This window comes from Zootoca vivipara, chromosome 2 (genome assembly GCF_965207765.1).
Source record: "Zootoca vivipara chromosome 2, rZooViv2.hap1.1, whole genome shotgun sequence".
In the NCBI taxonomy this organism is placed as follows: Eukaryota; Metazoa; Chordata; class Lepidosauria; order Squamata; family Lacertidae; genus Zootoca; species Zootoca vivipara.
The window spans coordinates 8,210,745-8,236,212 of NC_142584.1; the positions used below are offsets into that span (position 1 = coordinate 8,210,745).

At 46.1% G+C, this 25,468-nt stretch overlaps 1 protein-coding gene across 1 annotated transcript; it reads left to right on the forward strand.

Moving 5' to 3' along the window:
* Window positions 1-385: 385 nt before the first annotated feature.
* METTL1 (methyltransferase 1, tRNA methylguanosine) lies at window positions 386-14,823 on the forward strand. Its single transcript, XM_035103005.3, has 6 exons — window positions 386-555; window positions 3,166-3,332; window positions 6,200-6,384; window positions 7,587-7,700; window positions 10,687-10,788; window positions 12,539-14,823. Exons 1-6 carry the CDS (start codon window positions 386-388, stop codon window positions 12,677-12,679), a joined length of 879 nt encoding a protein of 292 aa, XP_034958896.3. The 3' UTR covers window positions 12,680-14,823.
* The last annotated feature ends 10,645 nt before the right edge of the window (window positions 14,824-25,468 follow it).

Here is a 25,468-nt window from a genome sequence, read left to right on the forward strand (position 1 = left end):
CCTGCATTGCCGGGGGGGGGGGCTAGATGACCTTTGGTGTCCTTTCCAGCCCTACAATTCTATGATTCTAAGAAATGATTTGAGCTGGAAGGGACCCCGAGGGTCATCTAGCCCAACCCCGTCTGCTATGCAGGAATCTCAGCTAAAGCATCCATAACAGGTGGCCATATCCAACTTCTGCTTAAATTTAAAAACTTCCAGGGAAGGAGAGGCCACCACCTCTCGTAGGAGTCTGTTCCGCTGTCGAACAGCTCTTGCCGCCAGGAAGTGCTGCAACTGCCAGAAAGGCAGCCCAAACGTCGCCATGGAAACAGGCAGGAGCGCGCCGGGCGCCGCTGGGCTGGCCCTTTAAGGCGGCGGGCGCGACGCGACGGGCGCGTCCGGGATGACGCGGGTCTCCCGCGACTCCTGTGCACTGGGTGCTCCACGTGGCTCCGGCGCTGTGATCGCGATGGAGGGGCCGGCGGTGGCAAAGGGGCCGCCGCCGCCGCCGCAGAAGCGCTTCTACCGGCAGAGAGCGCATTCCAACCCTCTGGCGGATCACACGCTGCGCTAGTGAGTGCGGGCGGGATAGGCAAACAGCAACAACCCCGCGATCGCCCCGATTCCGGGGTCCCACCCTCGCCGCCCGTTTCCTTAGGCTCCCCACGGGCTCATAGAGACGTCTATCCGCTTTGCCGGGCGCACCCCCGACCCTACCGTGCTGACGTGTTTTGCTGTTGAATTCCCTGGGGCTCCCTTCTGAGTGAGCCTACCGTGTCGAAATTCGCACATCTCGCCCCTTGACTCAGGGAATATGGACCCCATAGTGAGTCAGACCGCGCACTGGTCTGTTCGGGCCGGTGTTGCCTCTTATGAATGGCAGAGGAATCTCCGCGGCTTTCCCAGTATGGCAACCGGAGTTGCTTTTGGGGGAGGGGATAAGGAACCTTGGGGGGGGGCGTTCTGCATGGAAAACATGGGCCACAGGTCTGGCTTACCTGCTTCTTGGGCACACGTTTTCATGATCTCTCTCATTTCTGGGGGAATCTAACCTTCCAGGTGTTGTTTGACTCCCCTCAGGCAGGCCAGCAATATCTTGGGGTGGGTGGGTGGGGGCCTCTGGTTCTCCATCCCTGCTCTAGAGTTTATATTCATCAGTGACAGAATGTCTTGGCTCACCTCTCTTCATGGTGAACTGTGAGATGATGGCACTGCAATCCTATACATGTTTGCTCAAAAGCAAGCCCCATTGAATTCAGCTGTAATGGTCTGATTCTGCTTAGAAACAGGCCTCCTTGATATCAGTGGCCTGGCTGGCACATAACACTTCATTATTGTTCAGCAAACTGCAACTTGTCCCACAAACTGTGGTTTGTTTCTCCCAAGTTTGTCCTGTTTTGTCTTGTGTCTTTTTAATTTGGTGAGCATCTGGGGTGGGTTGGCCAACCAAACTATGGACAAGGAAGAGTGCTGTGTTCACACCTAATGCCAAGCCACAGTTTAAACAAGCTAAGGTGTGTAAGCCAACATCAATCCGTCACTTCAGATCATGGTTTGATTTGGGAGTAGACAAACCATAGTTAAGCTGCTGGGCAAGGTTTGCAAGTAAACCTAAAGCATCATTTATGTAACTTTAGTTTAATAAGCTGCGGCTTTATGTTATATGGGAACCAGACCAATGGGACTTGCTTCCAAGTAAGGATACCTAAAGCTGCAATCTCATGCACGTTTATTTGGGCATATTGACAGTTGAACGAAAGAGCTCTGTGTATGTGTACATACGACTGAGGCAGCATATATTGTAGTCTGCAGCTCAGTTATGTCTTTACTTGAAGGTAAGCATCATTGCATTCAGTGGGACTTGCTCACAAGTTGTTGTTGTTGTTTAGTCGTTTAGTCGTGTCCGACTCTTCGTGACCCCATGGACCATAGCACGCCAGTCATTCCTGTCTTGCACTGCCTCCCGCAGTTTGGTCAAACTCATGTTCGTAGCTTCGAGAACACTGTCCAACCATCTTGTCCTCTGTGGTCCCCTTCTCCTAGTGCCCTCAATCTTTCCCAACATCAGGGTCTTTTCCAAGGATTCTTCTCTTCTCATGAGGTGGCCAAAGTATTGGAGCCTCAGCTTCACGATCTGTCCTTCCAGGGAGCACTCAGGACTGATTTTCTTAAGAATGGATAGGTTTGATCTTCTTGCAGTCCATGGGACTCTCAAGAGTCTCTTCCAGCACCATAATTCACAAGTTAATGCTCACAAGTTAAGCGTGCCTTAATACAATTCATGTACAAAGCAATTTCCGGTGACGGTAATTTCCGCTGACATCAATGGAACTTGCTTCCAAATAATTGTGGTTAGAATTTGACTGTAGTCCCCTAAATTTTATTGTCTGGACCTCCCCCCACCCCTTCCAGATGGACAAATTGTCATTTTTTCTTGTTTACGACATAAGTCTTTGGAATGTTTCTGGAGATGCAAATCATGGGAATATTTATCTGTGTCAACATTATATGATGCATGCCAGCCCTGACTCCTTGCCCGATTCAGTTTTTGAAACCTGTAATAAATTGTGTCCCACAGAAGTTGTTCCTCATGGTTGCCTCTTGGAAAAACAGCCATTGCTGCTTCATACCAAAATACTAGGTTTATAATCTGATAACTATAGTATATAACAACAATGCAGGTTGCATATCCACCATGCATTTAAAGTACATTGCTCCCCCTCAGAGAATCTTGGGAACTGTAGTTTACCCCTCACAGAGTTACAATTCCCAGCACCCTAAACAAACTATAATTCTCTCTCTCTCTCTCTCTCTCTCTCTCTCTCTATATATATATATATATATATATATATATATATATATATAGGGTGTGTGGGTGTGTGATCATGTACTTTAAATGTATGGTGTGTCTGCAGCCTTAGTCTGCAATCTCTATTTTCCACTTTTTCTGTCACCCCTTTGTTTGTGTAAATTACCTTGCTTGGTGCAGAGTTCTGGAGATGGCTTGCCACTATTTTGTGACATTTTAGTTGGTCTTAATAAATGAATTGCCCAACTTCAAGGTTTTTTGCCTCATATGTACCAATACAGGTATTACCTTGGGTGGTGGTTTTTCTAGGGTCAACATATAATTACGGTTCTTCACTCTTACTTCATGAAGTCCTCCGGTTTCTTTCCTGATAGTCCTGCCAAGCCTGAAGAAATGGACTGGTCAGAGATCTACCCGGAGTTTTCCCCCCCTTTAACTGCAGACGATCAACATGATGACCTGAAGGATGCAGAAGAGAGAACTAAGCCTGCGTCTCAAGTAGAGTTTGCTGATATCGGCTGCGGTTATGGGGGCTTGCTTGGTAATTTTCCCCAATGAGAGTTAGCTGATGGTTAAGGTTTCTCTATGGGTTACAAGCCTGTAAAAGACTATAAAACAATCCTTTTTGAATGCTTTCCTTCTCTCCCTGGTCTGTGACAGCTGTTTATCCAGGAACCATGGTAGGAGGGAGGAAGCGGGAGAGATTGGACAAATAAGAGAGTATTTTTTTCCTTCCTTTGCGTTTTGCAGGGTTTCAGGGGTTTTTCCTGGGGTAAAAATTCTGTGGTCAGGAATGCATTAGAAATTTCCCCATAGGAATCAGTGGAAATCATTGACTTGTTATGTGAATGCTTGCCTAACAAAAGATTTCCTGAGAACGCATCGTGCTTTGGATAGTGAAACCCTGTGCATTTTGTTGTGTTGCAGTTGGAATTCTATACTATAAAATACAATATATGAGAAATAAAAGAAATGATGGAAACACAATTGAAAACCATACACAATGCATTACAATGGCTACAACAGGCAGAAAAAGCGTTAAGTGGTCTGCCAATCCATCTGCAGTTTTCAAGGGGTCTGTGTAGAACACATTTCAGTTAGAGCTTCCATTCATGCTGGAGGAAAGAAAGCAAATGGGGTGGATGCTGGCAGTATTTTCTTCATTTGTAACTGGTGGTAGTGTAATTCAACAGCCTGAGAATTGCCAGCCTTCATTTGAAAAAGCAAGTGTACAGTCCTCATGGATGTAAGGACAAGCTTCAAAAGATGCAGGCTGTGACTGATGAAATATTGGAACCTGGGGGTTCTACTAGTGATCAGGTAGCAGACAGCTCTTTTTATCCTTTCTCACGATCAGTAGAAGCAGAATAAATTATTGAGATGGCGACACATCTGCTTCATTTGGCAAACAGATGCTCGCCGTGGAATTCCCAGTGAGAAATGTGTCATTAAGCATGAATAGGCCCTGGCTATTACGAAGACCATTGTCTATATTTTTAAAATTCATTCTTGCTGATTCACAGTGATTGGAAGGTGATGGATTGATTTCTACTGTGGTGTTTTCCTTTTAACGAGGGCGGCTATCATGCGATAGTCTGTGTTTATAAAGAGTCATGATCTGCCGGTTATCTACATTAAAAAAAACCACACCCTTTACTCAGGAAATAAGCTTGCGGCAAGTTTTCCCCATGATAAATTGTCACTCCTTGACCATCTTGTGAATCCACAGACAGGAATGTGTTGGATGGAGGTAAAAAGAACCACCTGTTGAATGGCTGTGAATTAAAGGCTGAATTCTTTGTACTGCAATCTGAATTGAAAGTGAGTCCCACTGAATTCAGGGAAGTTGCAGCCCCCTCCTTTGCATGGAAATGATGAGTTTGGTGACACTCACTTCCCACTGCAATCTTATCTCCTAGCCACAAAAGGGCCTCTAGGATTGAGTCTTCGTTCATAAGTGTCTCCGGATGTTTTGGACATCTGTGCTGACTGGGACTGATAGGCGTCCAAAACATCTGGAAGGCAGAAGGTTGGGGAAGTTTGCCCTCCATGAAACTAAGGCTGCAGTTCTGTGTGTGCTCTTCCCTGGGAGCAAGCTAGGCTGAACACAGCTGGACTGCTTTCCAAGTCGGCCTGCATAAGACCAGGCTTGCATAATCCTACACGCACTTCCTTGTGCGTTAAGTTCCACTGAAATTAGTGGGATTTACTTCCAAGGAAATACGCATAGGATTGTGCTGTGTGCCTCAATCGGTGCCACTCCCTGTGCTTAAATTCATTGCTGGCCATTCTTGTTTTTTGTCTTTCTCTCTTAACGCTGAAATTTAAACGGTAAGTTTTGCAAAGCATCATCTGAATCAGTGTTTCCCAACCGTGTGCCTCCAGCTGTTTTCGGACTACAATTCCCATCATTCCTGACCACTGGTCTTGCTGACTAGGGATGATGGGAGTTGTAGTCCCAAAACATCTGGATGCACAAGGTTGGGAAACAGTGATCTAAATAATGTTTTGCTATTATTATTTATTATTATTATTAATTTCTACCCCGCCCCTCTGGCAGGGTTTCCCCAACCACTCTGGGCGGCTTTCAATAGAGCATTAAAAACAGAATAAAACTTCAAACATTAAAAAATTCCCTAAGCACTGGAGGTAGCCAACCCGGTGTCCTCCAGTTTTTTGGGGACTACAGCTCCCAGCATCCTTGGCCTCTCCCCATGTTGAGTGGGGCTGATGGAAGTTGTAGTCCAAAGAATCTGGAGGGTGCCACTTGGGCTACCCCTGCCTTATGCAATAACAGTAAAGGCGCACACGGAGAACGTTGAGAGTGCTACAAAAAGTGGACCATAGCCTGTTTTGGGTGGACTTCCCCGCTCCTGGTAGATTCCTGCAAAAAGTGCTAAACTTTGTAGACCTTGCTCTGCTCTAGCAAGACACTCCTATGTTCTTAAGTGAGAGGATATAGCAAGCTCATACTCTGGTTAATTATGCTGTTTTCTATGAAGAGATTTTCACATCATGTGTCCTTTGCTGTGGAAATTTGAATCATATTTGCTGACCATCAGAATTCTAGTAAAGAGATTATGAGTAGGCCTTCTCTTGGCAGGCCTGGTCCTAGCTATGCTTACTGAAGAAGGAAGTCCCATACTGTATATTTCTGTAGACTTCTAAACAGAGGACTGATGCAAAGACTGTGTGAGAAAAGGAAGTTACTGTAAGTCTAGCAGAGGGGTTAGAAAGCATCTCTGTGGCTTTGAAATGTGGAGTTGCAGGGGGAGCAGGGAGATAAAGCATCTTTGACTTTATGGCCACCTTGTGCTGATTTTATTGAACAAGATTTATATATTGATTAATCAACCAAAAACAACCCTCTGTCCTCTTAAGTTACTGGCTGCTTGTTCTCTTTTACAGTTGCGCTGTCTCCCCTGTTTCCCAAGACTTTAATGCTGGGTCTGGAAATCCGAGTGAAGGTCTCCGATTACGTGCGGGACAGGATCCAGTCTCTGAGAGCATCTCACCCCGGGCAGTTCCAGAACATTGGCTGCATCCGCAGCAATGCTATGAAACACCTGCCCAACTTTTTCCGCAAGGGGCAAGTGAGTTTCTAAAGAGTGTCGCGTGGAAAAAGCAATCTCTCCCCATTCAGAATTTTAAAAATTATTTGTGTACACACTTTTAAAGACGCCTGCATCACTTCCGCCCTGGACATTTGAGGTTCTCGCTATTTCCTCTGAGAGAGAAACCTCTGTCATCCTGATTAGGGATCTTTAGGGTAGATCCTTGTGTTTTTTTTAAAAAAACATCCCACACAAAATGTCCTGTCAGACTGTTGGTGATGTCTATCACAGAGATGAGGAATCTATGGCCCTCTGGCTGTTGCTGGACTCTGGCTGTGTACACATCATGTATTTAAAGTACATTTAAAGCATGTGGCTTTCCCCAAAGAATCGTGGGAACTGTAGTTCACCCCCTCAGCGCTACAGTTCCAGCAACCCTTAAGGGACCCCTGACCATTAGGTCCAGTCGTGACTGACTCTGGGGTTGTGTGCTCATCTCGCATTATTGGCCAAGGGAGCCGGCATATAGCTTCCAGATCATGTGGCCAGCATGACAAAGCCGCTTCTGGCGAACCAGAGCAGCACATGGAAACGCCGTTTACCTTCCCGCTGTAGCTGTACCTATTTATCTACAGCAGTGTTTCCCAACCAGTGTGCCTCCAGATGTTTTGGGACTACAACTCCCATCATCCCTAGCTAGCAAGACCAGTGGTCAGGAATGATGGGAGTTGTAGTCCCAAAACATCTGGAGGCACACTGGTTGGGAAACACTGATCTACAGTACTTGCACTTTGACGTGCTTTCGAACTGCTTTCGTCCCACCAGCAACCCTTAACAAACTACAAATCCCACAGTTCAGGGATGTTGGGAGCTGTAGTTCAGCAACATCAGGAGGCCCATAGACTTCTCATCCCTGCTCTAGTCTAATGGTTCACCAAGGATTCACTGAGCTCCTCCCCAGCTGTGCTGCCCAAGGTTTTGTTTAGCTGGTGGTGCATCCAGAGCTTCATTTTGGAGCTTTCTGCAGGCAGAATGTGTGACCTCCCGCTGAGTGCCAGTCTCGTTCCTTTGGGGATGGTAGGGAGACAACAAAGGCTTTGTTGGCCCAGGATATTCCATAGCCAGGCCAAATGCAGATTAGGGGTTATGTTTTAATTTGCAGGCTGCTGACAGGCCAACTTCTTCCATTCCTTCTGGTGGTGAGGCATCTCTCTCTTGTTCTTTTTTTGCATAAAATCCAGCTGCGCAAAATGTTTTTCCTCTTCCCCGATCCTCATTTCAAGAAGACGAAGCACAAATGGAGGATTATCAGCACCACTTTGCTGGCAGAATATGCCTACGTTCTGCGTGAGGAGGTGAGTGCATTGCTTTCAAGGGTGCTGTAGCCTCCTCCAAGCCTCTTTCGACAGGAAGGGCATCAAGTTTGTTTGTGTGACGCTTTTCTGTGGCAGAACCGTGCTCAGAGCAGTTCACAAGCAACCTTACGGAATAAAATATAGCAACTTTTCAAGGCAAAAACGAAAAAGAGAGACCATTTAAGCAAAAAGCACACTGATATCAATAGGGCAAACAAACATCTCACATTAATAAACACTGAAACAGTGCCTGACAATAAAATGCAAAACATTTTTCATCTACTGCAAGGGCAATAGTTTGTTTGTTTTTTTGCAACCTCTTCCACATCTCTGTGGTGGTCATTTGCGGTCTAAGGAGTGCGGGGAAAGAAGCAGTAACTTTTGCTCTTATTACTTTGCATACACAGCCAGGCATCCAGTGTGGGGATCCTGTGGCCTGCCAGACGTTGCTGAACTACAACTCCCATCAGCCTCAGTGAGCATTGTCAGTGGCTGGGAATGATGGCCATTGTAGTTTAGCAACATCTGTCGGTTTGCATTTCTCAGTGCAGAAAGTATTGATCTGATGTGTAGAGATCTTTCCTATTCTAATTAATTCAAGAGGGTTCTGAAAGCTCCGTGTGAAAGAAACAAGCAGAAGGTTCATGATGTTTGGGTTATACCGGTACCTTCAGAGAAGCTGAGTACAGCTGACTTAAAACTGGTTCTCTTATCTCTTCTGTTAAGAAGATCATGCTGGCTATAAAAGTAGGGCCAGAAGGAGCCTGGGTTTCACTTTCACCTATCTCTCTTCCTTCTGATGTGGTAGTCTGTACATAGATAGTGTTAAGGTTTAGTCTTCTTATAAGTTATTGTAAGTTAAGTCTGCTGCAACTGGATTTCTTATGGGCAGTGCCAATCCTAAATGTATTGGATTTGTGACCATTGTGCTCACAAAGCTCTGCTGAATGAAATATTAATTGCCTCTGGTCTATTTTTTTGGGGAATCCTGCAACAAGTTTTAAGTTTTTACTCTGTTAACTATACATTGGAATCTGCCCTGGGTCAATATTGAATAGAATTCCATGACACTTTTCTGGATGACCTCTGAGAGGTGAGCTGCTACCAGGGCTGTCTTAAGCGCCCCAGGCGCCGTGGTGCGCTGGATCCCTCTGACGCCCCCGCCCCGTTTCCCAGCGCGGTGGGCGCAGCACAGCTGCCACAGGCGCTGCTGCGCGGCGGGCAGGCAGGCGCCGTGGTGCCCTGCGCCACCCAGGCCGGCCGTAGGGCCGGCCCTGGCCGCTACTAGCCAGAGTAGACAGGTAATCTGACCAGGTAATAAAGCAGCTACCTAGGATTGGGCTAGCAGTCCGTGAGACCTGGGAGCATGCCCTGGAACCACCCCAATCCCCAAGTATTTCTCCAGGACGTCAGGCTTCTGAGGCAGATTCGTGGGGGTTCTGTGGCAGCTGAGATTGGCAAGGGATGGGCTCCATGAAGAGGGACAGTGAAGGTTTCAGAGGTGCTTCTCTTGGGCTGCATTGCGCCACAGAGGTCTCTTGTCTAGACATTCCCTTCCACCTCAGCATTCCAAGAGGATGTGTGAACGGAGGAGGAATGTGCCTGCCCTCCAGCTTAGACGCCCTTCTGTGCTACGTCCGCCGATCCCGAGCACTTCCCGAGGGTAGGCCTTCCCAGATTAAGCTACGCCATCTTCGTACTCCAGAAATAATGACTCTCTTTTATCAAAACTCCAGGTGCATCATCATGCCCTGGGGCCTAGGGGAAAAACAAGGCGCTCTGGATCGCTTGGGAATTTCTCACTCCTAAGAATTAGGGAAGGGTGCGAATTAGTGCTGGAGGCAACACTGTTCTCCCAGCTCCTAGCAGGAGGCTTGTGCTGGCAAACTTCTTCGCAGCCGAGCACTGCGTCACTTCCAGCCCCTGGCAGCTTCTCCCCAGGGCACCCTGGCTGACTCTCCTTTCACCTACCGGGGGGGGGCGGGAAAGATGGGGAGCATCCTTGCCGCTTCTTCTTCTTGCGTCACCGCTTTTGGGGTTGGACACAAAAGGGAGCCAGTCTTTGTGATGAATCAGCACCAGGCCTCACCCAGAGTCAGCGTGAGTCACCCCACAACTCTCTAGGTAGCTTTCCCAAGGCTAAGGAGGAGCCTGGCACAGGGCGAGAGGTGGCAGTGCAACAGCGCCTTCAACAATCGTGACGGCTGCAATTGCTGAGCCCTAGGCTGCGGGGAAGTTGGGGCTTCGGAATACCCAGTAATTACTCCTTTTCGGAAATGAGCCTGAGATCCAACTTTGAACAGGAAGCTTTCAGTGGTTTGGGAATATCTTTTCCTGCTGAAAATCTTCCCCCCTCCGTTTGCATTGGATTATTTTGCCCCAACCCCAAATAGCAAACTGTTCCGGCTTCTATCCCATGTAAAAGGTAAAGGGACCCCTGACCGTTAGGTCCAGTCGCGGACGACTCTGGGGGTTGCGGCGCTCATCTCGCTTTACTGGCTGAGGTCATGTGGCCAGCATGACAAAGCCGCTTCTGGCGAACCAGAGCAGCGCACGGAAATGCCGTTTACCTTCCCGCCGGAGCGGTACCTATTTATCTACTTGCACTTTGACGTGCTTTCAAACTGCTAGGTTGGCAGGAGCAGGGACCGAGCAATGGGAGCTCACCTCCTCACGGGGATTCGAACCACCAATCTTCTGATCGGCAAGCCCAAGAGGCTCAGTGGTTTAACCCACAGCGCCACCCATGTCCCTTTCTATCCCATGTAGCGCTAAGCAATTGTCCCATCAACTTTCCTGCTTGCACAGTGGGACTTGCCCATTTCCACACACACACACACACCCCATAAGCACCGCCAGATCTGTCCTGGGGCTTTCTTCAACCCTCCAGATCAGATTTGGGGAGGCGGGGAGTCCCGTTACACAAAGGGAATAGAGAGGGTCCTCCGTGTCCTGCTCCTTGTAACATCTCCCTTCTCTCTCCCAGGGGCTCGTCTACACCATCACGGACGTGGAAGAGGTGCACAGGTGGATGGTGAAGCATTTCCAGGAACACCCACTTTTTGAGCAGGTGTCCTTGAAAGAACTGGTAAGTGCAAGGGAGCGGGCACATCCGTGCGAGTGGATCATCTCTGATGTAAGGGTTTTTTGCAGTTCCAGACAGGCTTTTGAAGCAACCTGCATGAAAACGTTTTGTAATGCTCCCAGCCTGCTCTCTTGGAATTAGGTCACCGCCCGATGAACTTCCAGGTTCCAGATATAGCCTCTGAGGAAACCGGTCCAGTGACACATCGGCACTTGCACTTGTAATCTTAACTTTCAGCACTTGTTGAAAGTATACAGACCTAAAGAGGAATAAAATGCAATAAACGTGTAAGGGATTGCTGGAGCCAAATAAATGCATAAAAGTTTCATGGCATAAATCTTACATGTGCATACCTAGAAGTCAGTCCTACTGAGTTGCGTGGGGTGTGTGCTCCTTGCTAAGTGTCCACAGGATTGCACCTTTCAACACAGATGTATAAAACAGGCCCAGAAGTAAAGTTATTAATCCACAGAAGTCTTTCTGCTGCACGTGTTCATTAACTTGTAGGGAAAATGAGAGAAATGTTCTGTTCTAAAGCTTCCCCACCCCGTCATCTGGGAATAGCTGGACTGATCCTGCCCCCTCCCTCCCCATCTTCACCCTGAGCCAACCTGTTCTTAGTTGCCCCGTAGTCCGAGCTCTGATGTACAGTCATACCTCGTGTTACGTTTGCTTCAGGTTTTGTGTTTCCGGGTTGCGGACTTCCGGGTTTCGCCGCTTGCGCATGCGCAGAAGTGCTAAATCATGCTTCGCGCATGGGCAGAAGCGCCAAATCGCATCTGCACAGACGCGACGCTTCAGCTTGCGAATGCTGCGGGTTGCGGACCTGCCTTCATCACGGATTACGGTCTCAACCCAAAGTTCCACTGTACCAGTTAAAGCAGATTAACATCACCACCCCAATGAAAGACCACTCCGCAGCAGCCCCCAAATTCTATAGAGCAGAAAAACAGTATGGATGTGTGCCGTTCCAGCGCCAATCGTTTAATACAGGGAGCGCCAAAAGTCATCAGTGTGAAAAGCCACAACTGAAAGCCGAATGAAATGCAGAGATGAAAAGAGCCTCAATGGTTTTAAGAGGACTAGCGAAATAAAAAGTCAGCAGCCAGCGAGTCTCTCTGGAGGAGGGCATTCCCCAACTGGAGGGGAGCCCTGCTTAAAAGGCCCTCTTCTGTTTCGCCACCGCTATCTCAGGTAGTGGAAATCCTTGAAGAAGTTCAGTTGTTGCCCCTTTACACTCTGTTGTGGTTAACATTTTTCAAGGTTGGCCCAAAAGGCCGGCGAATGTGCCCAAACTTGCCACAGATGCAGGCATAAAACTCTCTCGGACACAAACACACAACTCATCCACGTAGTGCAGGACTGAGGGGAGAGCTGTAAATTTCTTGGTGCACTGCTATCGTGGGACAATTTCCCCTTATGGGGGTGTATGTGCAGAAAATGCCTGGTGGAGGTAGGAGCCCAGTCTTCCCGCCCTGGTAAGGTCAAGGACCCCTGGACGGTTAAGTCCAGTCGAATTCCACTGTGGGGTGCTGTGCTCATCTCCATTTTCAGGCTGAGGGAGCTGGTGTTTGCAGACAGCTTTGGCATAGCAAGGTCTGTGCACCTTTTATTTCGCCCCTCCGTGCAACTTAGTGCTAGATGGGTAGTTCTGACTTTCACAGGGTGAAAAAGAAGTTCTCCCAGTGCTGTGTGTGTGTGACCGTCCTTTTTTTTAAATAAGCAACCACACCTCCTCCTCCTCTCCCAACAGGTGAATGATCCTATTGTCGGACTCCTGGACACCTCAACTGAGGAAGGGAAGAAGGTCCAGAGGAACGGAGGGAAGACCTTCCCGGCTGTCTTCCGGCGCATCAGGGACACCACACAGGAACAGGAAGGGGCAGGATCATGACCGGGGGATTTCCTGGGGCCTGAGAAAATTCACGTCGTCCCAACTCATGTGTCGAAAGGGAGGTGTTGGGGGCAGGGATTGCATCAAGCATGGGACGGACTCAACGCCTCTGGTCACGCTGGGGTCAGCCTTCTATTAATATTAACACAGCTGGGGATTCCCCTTCTGGGGTAACTCGGCTGAACAGTTGAGTAAGGGATTGCCTGGTTTGTTTGCTTCTTGTTTTGCCCGTAGAAGGACCCTGGTGCCTTGTCCCAGCTGTACTGGGGTAAGCATCAGCCCCACGTAGCAGGATGAGTGATCCCTGGAGGTTGCCTCCCACTCCATTGAACCATTGATCACTTTCATTTTGTGAATGAATAATAAACAGGAAGAAAGAACTATCAGACTCTATGAGTTGTCAGGCCCAGCCTAGCTGCTGAGCGACAGCAAGAGCTGCCCTTGGTTGGGCTCAGCCCTCAGCTCCCCATCCCCTTGCTATGAAGAGATCAGCTGGGCTAAGGCACCTAACCCCCAGTGCAGAGAGCCTAAGATGGGAGGGGTTCTGAAGCTTGTCAATCGCCTCTTTGGTCTTCTTGCAAGAACCATTCCTTCACTAATAGCCTAGATTGTAGGGAAATGACCGTAGTTGTTACCCATGTGAGTAGGATAGCTTCTGCACACTCAGCTTCTGTATCTTCCACCCAGGTGAGCAAGAATCATGACCAGAGTTCACTTTCCAGCCAGGCAAAGACACTCGAGGAGGTTGTGGAGCAAAGACTGTGGAGGCTGGGAGAGTTCCCATGAGCCAGACATAGAGGTACAGAGAGCTGCATTTGGCCACTGGGCCAAGTGGTTCCCTACCTCTGCATTTAGCTTATAGGGAGCATGTCATTGCAAAGGTACACTAGGATATGCCTCTGCCATGCATTAATAATTCACCCAAAGAGAAGTGTAACCTATAAATTAGGCAATATTTCTCAACTTACAAGTGAGGTGGCAGGATTCCCACCACTGGAAATCCTAAGCAGCTCCCATGGATTTTGCAGGTTTGTTAAAGAACCCAAACCATTTCAAGCTAGCATCCATAAGGGCCAGGAACTTGTTTTTGAAAGAATCAAAACCCAGGGTGCTCAAGCTACCGTGGAATTGGGATGAATCTTTCCCCAAGGTTCCTTTCTCTCGGTAAATACATCGTTTCCTACGGTGCATAAAAAGATCCCTAGGTATGGAACCTTTGCCATGGTGTGCTAATGAGTCATCGCCAATGGGTAATGCAAGGTGGATAGGCTGTGCACATTCACATTCCAAACTTCAGAGTTGCATAAGTTAAGCCTGAGTCATCCTCCCCCCCCCCCCCACTCATCTTGTAAGCTGAGCTGGAACACCCTGTTGTTTCTGCCCCAAGGGTGGTCTGCCTACTTGAGGATTTGAGGGCTGCAGATTGGAGAGGGAGGTGAACCTCCTTTCCTCGTTGCCAAGTAGCGCACAGGGGAACTTGGCAGTCTCGGGAACAGGACACATCCGGACTGGGATTTGAAGTCGCCTCCCTCCCTCCCCCCACCCAATGCTCCAGACATGAGAGTGTGTATCAGGCTGATTAAGAGGACCCAAGATGATGTCACCTGACTTGGGTTTTTAAGGAAAAACCCTTTCCCAGTCCCACAGCTGGATTTGATTGGATGCTTGGGCTATAGTCCGCTTTTAGCAAACACTGTCCTGCAGGGTAATTTGGCCCAGCAAGCTGAAGCCGGCATCCCAAAGATTGTCTAGCTGGGTGACGTCTGTTTGGTCCCATCGTTTTTTGTCTCCCGACAGGTGTCTCCTGTCTGGCAGACTGGGGAGCTCTTGAGGAGAGCATGCAGGAGAGACAGCCTTCCTCATCCACAGAGGCTGCCTGTGTCGTACAAACATACTGGTTCAGATGAGCTTCATTAGGGGAAGGAAGGATTATTGGGGAATTTGAATTTCTGTGCAATCTGATGCTAGCAGATTTTTTTGAGAATTGTTACATGGAGCCTTTCTCCAGATTTTACAATACCCTTCCTTAGCTTCCCCTGCCCCCCAAAAGTACCAGAATGCATGAAATAAATTGTGCTGTTTAGAAATGCAGATTTTCGAGATGAGAATACGTAATTAAAATATGTATTTAAATTTCAAAACAATGCTGTGTGGAGTTTTGTTTTTTCCTTTGGAAAGAAAGCACAGGTAAAATATGGTATTGGGAAAGAACAGGCTGAGGTCCCAACTGTGCTATATTATATTTAAAGCAGCATGATAACGCTTTAAGCTGCCATGGCTTCCCCAAAGAATCTTTACTTTAGTTTCCCAATGGTGCTGAGAGTTGTTAGAAGACGCCTGTTCCTCTCACAGAATTCCTAGAGTTCCCTGGGACAATGCATTGGCTGTTAAACCACTCCGGTCATTGTAGTTCTGGGAGGGGAACAGGGGTCTCCTATCAACTCTCGAACCACAATTACCAGGATTCTTGGGCAGAAGCCACAACGGTTTAAAGTGGTGTGACACAGCTTTAAATGCACAGTGCAATTGGGGGCAAAGGAAGGAATACATATGAATTTGTTGTGGTCTGGAAATGGATGATCTATCCCAAACTAGAAGGGGGATGTGAGGCCAGGAAAAGTGGCTGCTTGTTGTTTAGTCGTTTAGTCGTGTCCGACTCTTTGTGACCCCATGGACCATAGCACGCCAGGCACTCCTGCCTTCCACTGCCTTCCGCAGTTTGGTCAGACTCATGTTCCTTCAAGAACACTGTCCAACCATCTCGCCCTCTGTCGTCCCCTTCTCCTTGTGTCCTCAATCTTTCCCAACATCAGGGTCTTTTCCAGGGAGTCTTCTCTTCTCATGAGGTGGCCAAAGTATTGGAGCCTCAGCTTCACGATCTGTCCTTCCAGTGAGCACTCAGGGCTGATTTCCTTAAGAATGGATAGGTTTGATCTTCTTGCAGTCCATGGGACTCTCAAGAGTCTCCTCCAGCACCATAATTCAAAAGCATCAATTCTTCGGCGATCAGCCTTCTTTATGGTCCAGCTCTCACTTCCATACATCACTACTGGGAAAACCATAGCTTTAACTATACGGACCTTTGTCGGCAAGGTGATGTCTCTGCTTTTTAAGATGCTGTCTACATCAGGGCTAAATGTACAAGTCTGGAATAACTTCAATTTGCAAAGGGGTGCCCTCTCCCACCCACCCCCACTACAATCCTATCCTTACTTGATCCCAATGGGACTTATTTCTGCGTAGACAGGCCCTTATAGGATGCCAGTGCTTCAAGATGAAGGAAGCAGATGAAGGAATACCTGGTGCTGCCCCTAACATAGAACGTGGGTCCATTTAGTTTACACACTTAAAACTTTTATATCCTGCCTTTCCATTGAAAAACAAGAGTTCCACAAGGTGATGGGCAAATACTAAAACCCAATAGGATGTGACTAAGGACTCAACTAGATCTCGCAATAATCGTGCGACTTTACATTTGTGTGGTTAGTTTATTTCCAGCCATGGGGGAAGCCCAGTCAGATGCAGGAATGTTCTGCGGGGGAGAGGGAAGACATTTAACCCTTTGCCTTTGCTGCAGCCTTGATCCAGATCAGCTAGCACAGGGACCCCCCAAACTAAGGCCCGGGGGCTGGATCCAGCCCAATCGCCTTCTAAATCCGACCCGTGGACGGTCTGGGAACCAGCATGTTTTTGCAGGAGCAGAATGTGTCCTTTTATTTAAAATGCATCTCTGGGTTATTTGTGGGGCATGGGAATTCGTTCATTCCCCCCCCCCAAAAAAATATAGTCTGCTGCAAGATCTGAGGGACAGAGGTACCTGCTGAAAAAGTTTGCTGACCCCTGAGCTAGCACATCGGAAAAGCAAAAGGTGTCAAGGCTCTTGACTTCAGACCAGAGCAGGCAGCCCAAAACAGCAAGCCTAAGAGGAATTAACTGTGACTTTCATCTTAGCTCAGTCTTTCAATGACATGGACTGTAATCCTATTGTCTACACCCCTGGGATCAATGGGGTTTGCTTCCCAAGAAGTAAAAATAGGATTGTAGCTTTTTTTTATGGCGATTCCAGAGTGTCCTGGCCTAACTTCTTGTTGTGGTGATAAACCTGTTTCTCAGTTGAACTACATCAGACTATATAGGTAGGTGCTCACATGAATGAAAGGCCCTCGATATTCAATCTGGCCTTGGTGGGAGGACAAAATGTATATACAGTAGAACCTCGGTTTATGAACACCTCGGTTTATGAATTTTCGGTTTACGAACTCCGCGGACCCATCTGGAACGGATTAATTCACTTTCCATTAATTTCAATGGGAAAGTTCGCTTCAGTTTATGAATGCTTCAGTTTATGAACAGACTTCCGGAACCAATTACAACCGTGCTTCGGGTTAAGTACGCTTCAAGTTGAGTACTCCGCAGACCCGTCTGGAACGGATTAATCCACTTTCCATTACTTTCAATGGGAAAGTTCACTTCAGTTTATGAACGCTTCAGTTTAAGTACTCCGCGGACCGTCTGGAACAGATTAATCCACTTTCCATTACTTTCAATGGGAAAGATCGCTTCAGTTTATGAACACTTCAGTTTATGAACAGACTTCTGGAACCAATTGTGTTCATAAACCGAGGTACCACTGTAAAGGCAATGCTATTTGGAAAGCAAACAGAGAACTGATTCCTATAGAAGAGAGGTAGGCACATAATCCCATTGCACACACAGAAAGCTAGTATGTTAAGAGAAAGTGGTTTGTTGCAGCCTAGCTTTCTCCCTGACACATTAACTTTCTGTGCAGAGAAATTTTTGTGTGGAAAAGCATTTGTGTAGCTTGATCTGAAGTAATATAGCTCAAATACACCGTGAGAACAAGCCATAATATGAGCTGCAAGGAATCCCCAAAGATCAATGAAGAACCCTCTCCTGTGGGGGTGAGGGAATACATAGTTATATATAAACAATTATTTACATTAGCTTAAGTTTCATTAATTTACACATTATTAGGGCCACACAATTGCATGACATGACAAGGGAAATCAGTACATGCATATAATATTAGCCAGGGAAGAATAATTTCAATGCCCGTTTGTAACTGAATTGTCTATCCCATGGGATGCTGGTCAGATACCTGCTTTGGCCAAAGCCTTATTTATTAAGTGGCATATATTAATAGTCAATTAATTGGTAGGTCTTGTTAATCAAAACAGCCCTTCAGTGCATTGCATAGCCACTGGCCATTGCAAAGATCAATTTAAAATGATATTAAAATATCATAAAACGTAAGATGCATCGATGGTTGGAGAATGCATAATTCAGACAACATTCCACAAGACCTGTTGGGGAGTTGTATTGACTGGGACCAACTACCAACTACCAAACTACCGGTGCTAAAGAAACTGAAATTGACCAATTCTATGAAGACTTACAACACCTTCTAGAAATAACACCAAAGAAGGATGTTCTTCTCATTACAGGGGATTGGAATGCTAAAGCAGGGAATCAAGAGATAAAAGGAACAACTGGCAAGTTTGGCCTTGGAGTTCAAAACGAAGCAGGGCAAAGGCTAATAGAGTTCTGTCAAGAGAACAAACATTCTTTTCCAACAGCACAAGAGACGACTCTACACATGGATATCACCAAATGGGCAGCATCGAAATCAGATTGATTATATTCTCTACAACCAAAGATGGAGAAGCTCTATACAGTCAGCAAAAACAAGACCTGGAGCTGACTGTAACTCAGATCATCAGCTTCTTATAGCAAAATTCCAGCTTAAAATGAAGAAAATAGGAAAAACCACTGGGCCAGTAAGATACAATCTAAATCAAATCCCTTATGAATACACAGTGGAAGTGAGGAACAGGTTTAAGGATTTAGATTTGGTAGACAGAGTGCCTGAAGAACTATGGATGGAGGCTTGTAACATTATACAGGAGGCAGCAACGAAAACCATCCCAAGGAAAAGGAAATGCAAGAAAGGAAAATGGCTCTCCAACGAGGCCTTACAAATAGCGGGGGAGAGGAGGCAAGCAAAATGTGAGGGAGATAGTGAAAGATACAGGAAACTGAATGCAGATTTCCAAAAAATAGCAAGGAGAGACTTGCTAGAGAAAATTGGAGATATGAAAGGAGCATTTCGTAAAAAGATTACCATAATAAAGGACAAAAGTGGTAAGGACCTAACAGAAGCAGAAGACATCAAGAAGAGGTGGCAAGAATACACAGAGGAATTATACCAGAAAGATATGGAGGTCTCATACACCCCAGGTAGTGTGGTTGCTGACCTTGAGCCAGACATTCTGGAGAGTGAAGTCAAATGGGCCTTAGAAAGCACTGCTAATAAGGCCAGTGGAAGTGATGATATTCCAGCTGAACTATTTAAAATTTTAAAAGATGATTCTGTTAAGGTGCTACACCCAATATGCCAGCAAGTTTGGAAAACTCAGCAATGGCCAGAGGATTGGAGAAGATCAGTCTACATCCCAATCCCAAAGAAGGGCAGTGCCAAAGAATGCTCCAACTACCGCACAATTGCGCTCATTTCACACGCTAGCAAGGTTATGCTTAAAATTCTACAAGGCAGGCTTAGGCAGTATGTGGACCGAGAACTCCCAGAAGTGCAAGCTGGATTTCGAAGGGGCAGAGGAACCAGAGACCAAATAGCAAACATGCGCTGGATTATGGAGAAAGCTAGAGAGTTCCAGAAAAACATCTGCTTCTGCTTCATTGACTATGCAAAAGCCTTTGACTGTGTCGACCACAGCAAGCTATGGCAAGTTCTTAAAGGAATGGGAGTACATAACCCCAGAGAGGATTGCCAAATATCATGGATCAGGAGATGGCAAATGTTGGAAATGTCATGAGAAAGTGGGAAATTTTTTCCACTGCTGGTGGACATGCCCAAAGGTGGCAAAATTCTGGAACGAGGTATATGAAAAAATGAAAAAAAATGATGAAATATACATTTGAGAAAAATCCTGAGCTATTCCTTTTAAGTATGGTCCCGACAAATATACCAACAGATAGAATAAATATTTTATTATATGCTTGCGCGGCAGGAAGGATGTTAATTGCTTCAAATTGGAAAGAAGAAAAATTACCATCGGTGCAAGAGTGGCAGGAGAAATTGATAGATTATTTGAAAATGGCAAAACTAACGGCAATAATAAGAAATGTACCTAGGTAAAAAATAATAGAGGAATGGAGGTGTGTACAGGAATACCTGGAAAAAGAAAATATAGAGAATAACTTGGTGACATGCTTAGAATAGAGATATAAGAGAGGAGAAATTATAATACAAAAAAAGAAGCTAGAAACAAGAAGATATAGAGGTACGGTAGGGGATAATGAGCACATAAAGTAAAGCGTATCGTAAATAGTAGGAAGTAACCCTTTTTTCTTTTTTCTTCTTTTTTCTTCTTCCTTTTTCTTGTTTTTTCTTTTTTCTTTTTTCTTTATCCCTTTCTTTTCCCTTTTGCATTTTTTATAAGTTCTTATTTTTATTTTTTATTTTTTTCTCTTTTCTATGCCAAGGAGATTGGGAACTACTATATGGATGAATCCTGTATATTTTGCTTAGTATGTATCCTTGGCCTTTAGTTGTATCTTAATTTTGGATGAATGACTGTATTGTATTTATGATTTGTTTGAGTTATTTTTGTATCTATGATTTGTATGAGTTACTTTTCAATGTAGCTCTATTTTAAAACCTTTTTCTTCCTTTTTCTTGTAACGTGTTTAAAGAGAAATAAAGTTTTGTAAAAAAAAGAAAGAAATGGGGATGCCTGATCACCTCATCTGTCTCCTGAGAAATCTCTATGTGGTACAAGAAGCTACAGTTAGAACTGGATATGGAACAACTGATTGGTTCAAAATTGGGAAAGGAGTACGACAAGCTTGTATATTGTCTCCCTGCTTATTTAATTTATATGCAGAATTCATCATGCAGAAGGCTGGACTAGATGAATCCCAAGACGGAATTAAGATTGCCAGAAGAAATATCAACAACCTCAGATATGCAGATGACACAACCTTGATGGCAGAAAGTGAGGAGGAATTAAAGAATAAAGAATTATGGTGCTGGAGGAGACTCTTGAGAGTCCCATGGACTGCAAGAAGATCAAACCTATCCATTCTGACGGAAATAAACCCTGAGTGCTCACTGGAAGGACAGATCCTGAAGCTGAGGCTCCAATACTTTGGCCACCTCATGAGAAGAGAAGACTCCCTGGAAAAGACCCTGATGTTGGGAAAGATTGAGGGCACTAGGAGAAGGGGACGACAGAGGATGAGATGGTTGGACAGTGTTCTCGAAACTACGAACATGAGTTTGACCAAACTGCGGGAGGCAGTGGAAGACAGGAATGCCTGGCGTGCTATGGTCCATGGGGTCACGAAGAGTCGGACACGACTAAATGACTAAACGAGAACAACATTGACTGGGAAATATGCATAATTCCTTCTTCATGAATGGCTTATGTGCACATTCTCCATGAAGACTGGTAAATGTGCACACTTGCTTTCTGTGGTGCACATTAACTGCTCAACTTACATTCCCCTTTACATATATAACAGATCAAAGCAATCTGTGCAAAACACAATTTTAAACCACTGCCTTGGTGGGAACATGTAGTCATAGGTTTCACTAATCGCCTTGAGGAAACAGTCAAAAGATGTTTTAAAGTAAACAATTACTAACTGCTCTTGTTCTCAACAAATTGCACATGTTTGCATTTAAAGGTGAATGAATACCAACTATCTCTTGTTGTCGACAGCACTTTCCCCCCCAGAGAACAATTGGCCCACAACTTTCATTTCCCGTTAGAGATGAGCCCCTAGTGATTGTTTATGCAAAACCGGGGGTGGGGGGAAGTAGAGAAGATTGTTTATTGGAAATGTGAAAAGTCCCTCCTGCTGTTTGTCTGGCCTTAAGATGGACATGGAAGAAACAGGATGGACAACCGAGAGAGAGAAGCGACTCCATTACGACATTGGGATTTGGGGGAGATGCACAGAGTCCAACTTAGCAGAGTGAGCAGGAGGGCCCCCAAATGCAGTAGGTCTGCTTACCAGATCTTGAAGCAAGTGAAGGAATAGAGCACACATTAACATCTAAACGGGGTTAGAGGTTGCGGGTGGTTTAAGACCATTGGGTCCAGAGTCCAGAATTACTTAACTGTACCGCTAGCATATAGAAACCAGGTGAAACTCAGATAGTGAAAACTCAGAGGTTCACAGAGAAGCTGAGGTTCCTCCCTACCGTAGCTGTGTCCCCTTTCAAGTGTACTGTAGTTTCAATGTGCTCTTGTGGGGGAAAGCAAAGTGCTGTGTTTGAGGGCACCGTGGCAGCTGAGCGCAAACCTTTCTACCTAGAGGTGCAGCCCAACCCTTTCTAAGGAGGTTTAGGCTCAAATCCTCTCCGCAGCTGCAAAGTTCAAGGGGGGTGGGGTGGGGCTTAGGACAGCTTGCCGTTTCTCTCTTCCTTGTTCACCTTGCAAAAGTGTTGATATGACAGCATTATATCAGAAGTTCAAAGCACTTCGTCACACACAGTGAAGTGTCCCAGTCTGCAATCCTGTGCACACTTGCCTGGGAGTAAATCCCACTGAATTAAATGGAGCTTGCTTCTGAATCGACACATATAGGCTCACACAATGCTAGATTATCTAGCTAAAGAGCAGGTAGTTGTGTTGGTCCATGGAGGAGGATAGTGAGTTAAACAATACCTTTATTGAGAATAATCCCAAAGTAATGGGTATCTTCAGAGCTCTTCCGCAGGCAAAATCAAAGAGGTGGGGAGAGGAGATGGATGTTTCAGGGGAAATGTTTGATGTTAAGCTGTGACTTTGACCAGTTTCAGTCTTAAAATAATGATGGAAGAAGGTATTGCAGACTAACTGGGAAGAACCGAGCCTTATGCAAATGGTCTCTGGCTACACAAAGGCGTGTTGGGTTGGAGACTAAAGCTCTAGGAGTGAATTTGGGTTTTTTGAATACCTTTTTATTGGGTTTTACAAACAAGGGTCGTAGGAATAATAAATGATATGAATAAATAGACCAAGTCTTCTCCATGCCATTTGTATATCGCAAAAACAGCACAATAAATTTGCAGTAATATCTACAATGGGGTGTTAGGGGTGTTAAAGGAGGGGTAATACCTCTGGTGGAGGACACATGCTCCTTCTGGGATAGTTTATACACCTTTGGTCCCCACCCTGCACCCAGCTCTCACCTGGGCTCCCAAAAGCTGTCAGCATGTGACAGTGGCCGCACCCTGGGAACACAATTGACTGGCCAGCTAAATGAGGTGAGGGTAGCCGAAGAGTCTCAAACCCTTGGTGAGTTAGGAACATCTCCAGCATGCAAAGACAGGCTCCTGCAGATTGAGTGGATGAGGCCAAGAGTGGGTCCAAGGGTCGAGAAAGTGGTCTCTGCATGTGATGTAGAGGGAAGTGAGGGGCAGATGGGGCTTGTCAACCTGGGAAGGGAGCCCATCTACTGTAGGAGAAGGAAAACTCTCATTCTAAACCTCTGCTGCCTTGTGAGGTATACCTGAAGGAGCGTCTCCACCTCCATCATTCTGCCCGGACACTGAGGTCCAGCACCGAGGGCCTTCTGGCGGTTCCCTCGCTACGAGAAGCCAAGTTGCAGGGAACTGGCAGAGGGCCTTCTCGATGGTGGCGCCTGCCCTGTGGAACACCCTCCCAACAGATGTCAAAGAGGAAAACAACTACAGTACCAGACTTTTTAATAGATTACTGTGTTTTATTTTTCTGTTGGAAGCCGCCCAGAGTGGCTGGGGAAACCCAGCCAAATGGGCGGGGTATAAATAATAAATAATAAATTTATTATTATTATTATTATTATTATTATTATTATTATTATTATGTCTAGGAGTAAACCCTAGACAAATCTGGAATTGAGTATCTAACAAGGTTGGATGGCACCTTGATTACCGGTACCTGCTTCCAACAATTCCTGCAGCCCAGCTGGTGACAAATGTATTGCTCTGCTTTCCTTTGGACAATATCAGAGAGGACGAAAGTGGGGGGTCTTTGTCATTTGAGAATCCCAGAACCTCCATAGACACTGTCCAGGCTTGCGTCCCGGGGAAGTCACTTGGTTGCTGCTAACACAGTTTGACTTTGTTCTCGGGTGCACACTCCATTGTTTCTCAAGTCAGACAGATGGCAACAACAAAAACCTACAACACATGATTCGTATGTCATGGTGGTCAATGTATGAATTTGATCATTTTATTGATTTATTGTGTTATGAAATGGCTCATAAAAATTATGTCTCTTGGCGATGTTACAAAAAACAGAACGAAAACATACGGTAGCAGTTTTCCATATTTGAAAAATAAAAGAACCCCAACACACATAAAAGATAACCAGCATTAAAACCCAAATACAAAGCCAGCTGGGGGGAAAAATGCAATATACATCATGGAAGGAAAAAAGTTGTCAGATTCATGGTAATACATTAAAACTGCTAGATGCAACAAAGGAACTGAGAAACAGAGCCTAAGAGTCTTGGGAGAGCAAAAAGATATTAACCTGGTGCTAGGAAGACAGCAGTGTGAACACCAAACAAGCTTTTCTAGGGAGAGCAATCTATAGGCGGGGTGTGTGTGTGTGTGTGTGTGTGTTTGCCACCAAATATGCCCCCTCTCTCTTGTGGCCATCCTCCATATTTAAGATCGCAAGGGTACATAGAAAAGTGCCTCTGCAAATGACCCAAGGGTACAGGTAAATACATACAGGAGAATGCATTCCATTTGGTACTGAGGTCCGAAGCCACAAAGGAGAAAGTAGCAGGAAATGAGGTCACTAACCGTAAGAGGCATCAGTCTACTATCAGGAAGAAATTCAGCACAGGTTAGGTTAGACAGATGGGACCCAGGTGGCGCTGTGGGTTAAACCACAGAGCCTAGGGCTTGCTGATCAGAAGGTCGGCGGTTCGAATCCCTGCAACGGGGTGAGCTCCTGTTGCTCGGTCCCAGCTCCTGCCCACCTAGCAGTTCGAAAGCACATCAAAGTGCAAGTAGATAAATAGGGACCGCTCCGGCGGGAAGGTAAACGGCGTTTCCGTGCGCTGCTCTGGTTCACCAGAAGCAGCTTTGTCATGCTGGCCACATGACCCGGAAGCTGTCTGTGGACAAACGCCGGCTCCCTTGGCCTATAGAGCGAGATGAGCGCCGCAACCCCAGAGTCGGACACGACTGGACCTGATGGTCAGGGGCCCCTTTACCTTTACCTTTAGGTTAGACAGACAGTCTATCTACCTCTGTCTACGGTACCTTTTTCAACACGCAGATCAAACAGGCTTAATTCAAGCTGAGTTGCACCTCAACATTTCTCACAAAAACTAGCACTCTGAACTGTGCCTGGAAACTAATGGAAAGCCCAGTGAATGTGCTGACCTGATCCTGGAGTCCTGACTGGGCAGAACTCTGCAAAGGAAACCCTCCCCCAATCATCCACATGCTGGCATTTCTTTGCAGACAGCTACATGCAACACACAGTTGCAGCAGAAATAAGTTTCTCCCTTCCCACTCCACAGTCAACACAACAGCGAAATGCCCTAAGCGAGCAACTTGTGGGCAGCGCGAATGAAGCATAGCAAAAGTGCCTGGGTATTGAATTGCAGAGTCTTCAGAACAGTGTGCTTCAACCTTGCCTCCCCACGTGTTGCTGGACTTCCATCATCTCTGATCATTAGCTAAGGTGGCTGGAGGTGATGGGACTTGGGAGTCTGATAACATGTGGGAATCCAAGATTGAAGAACATTGCTCTA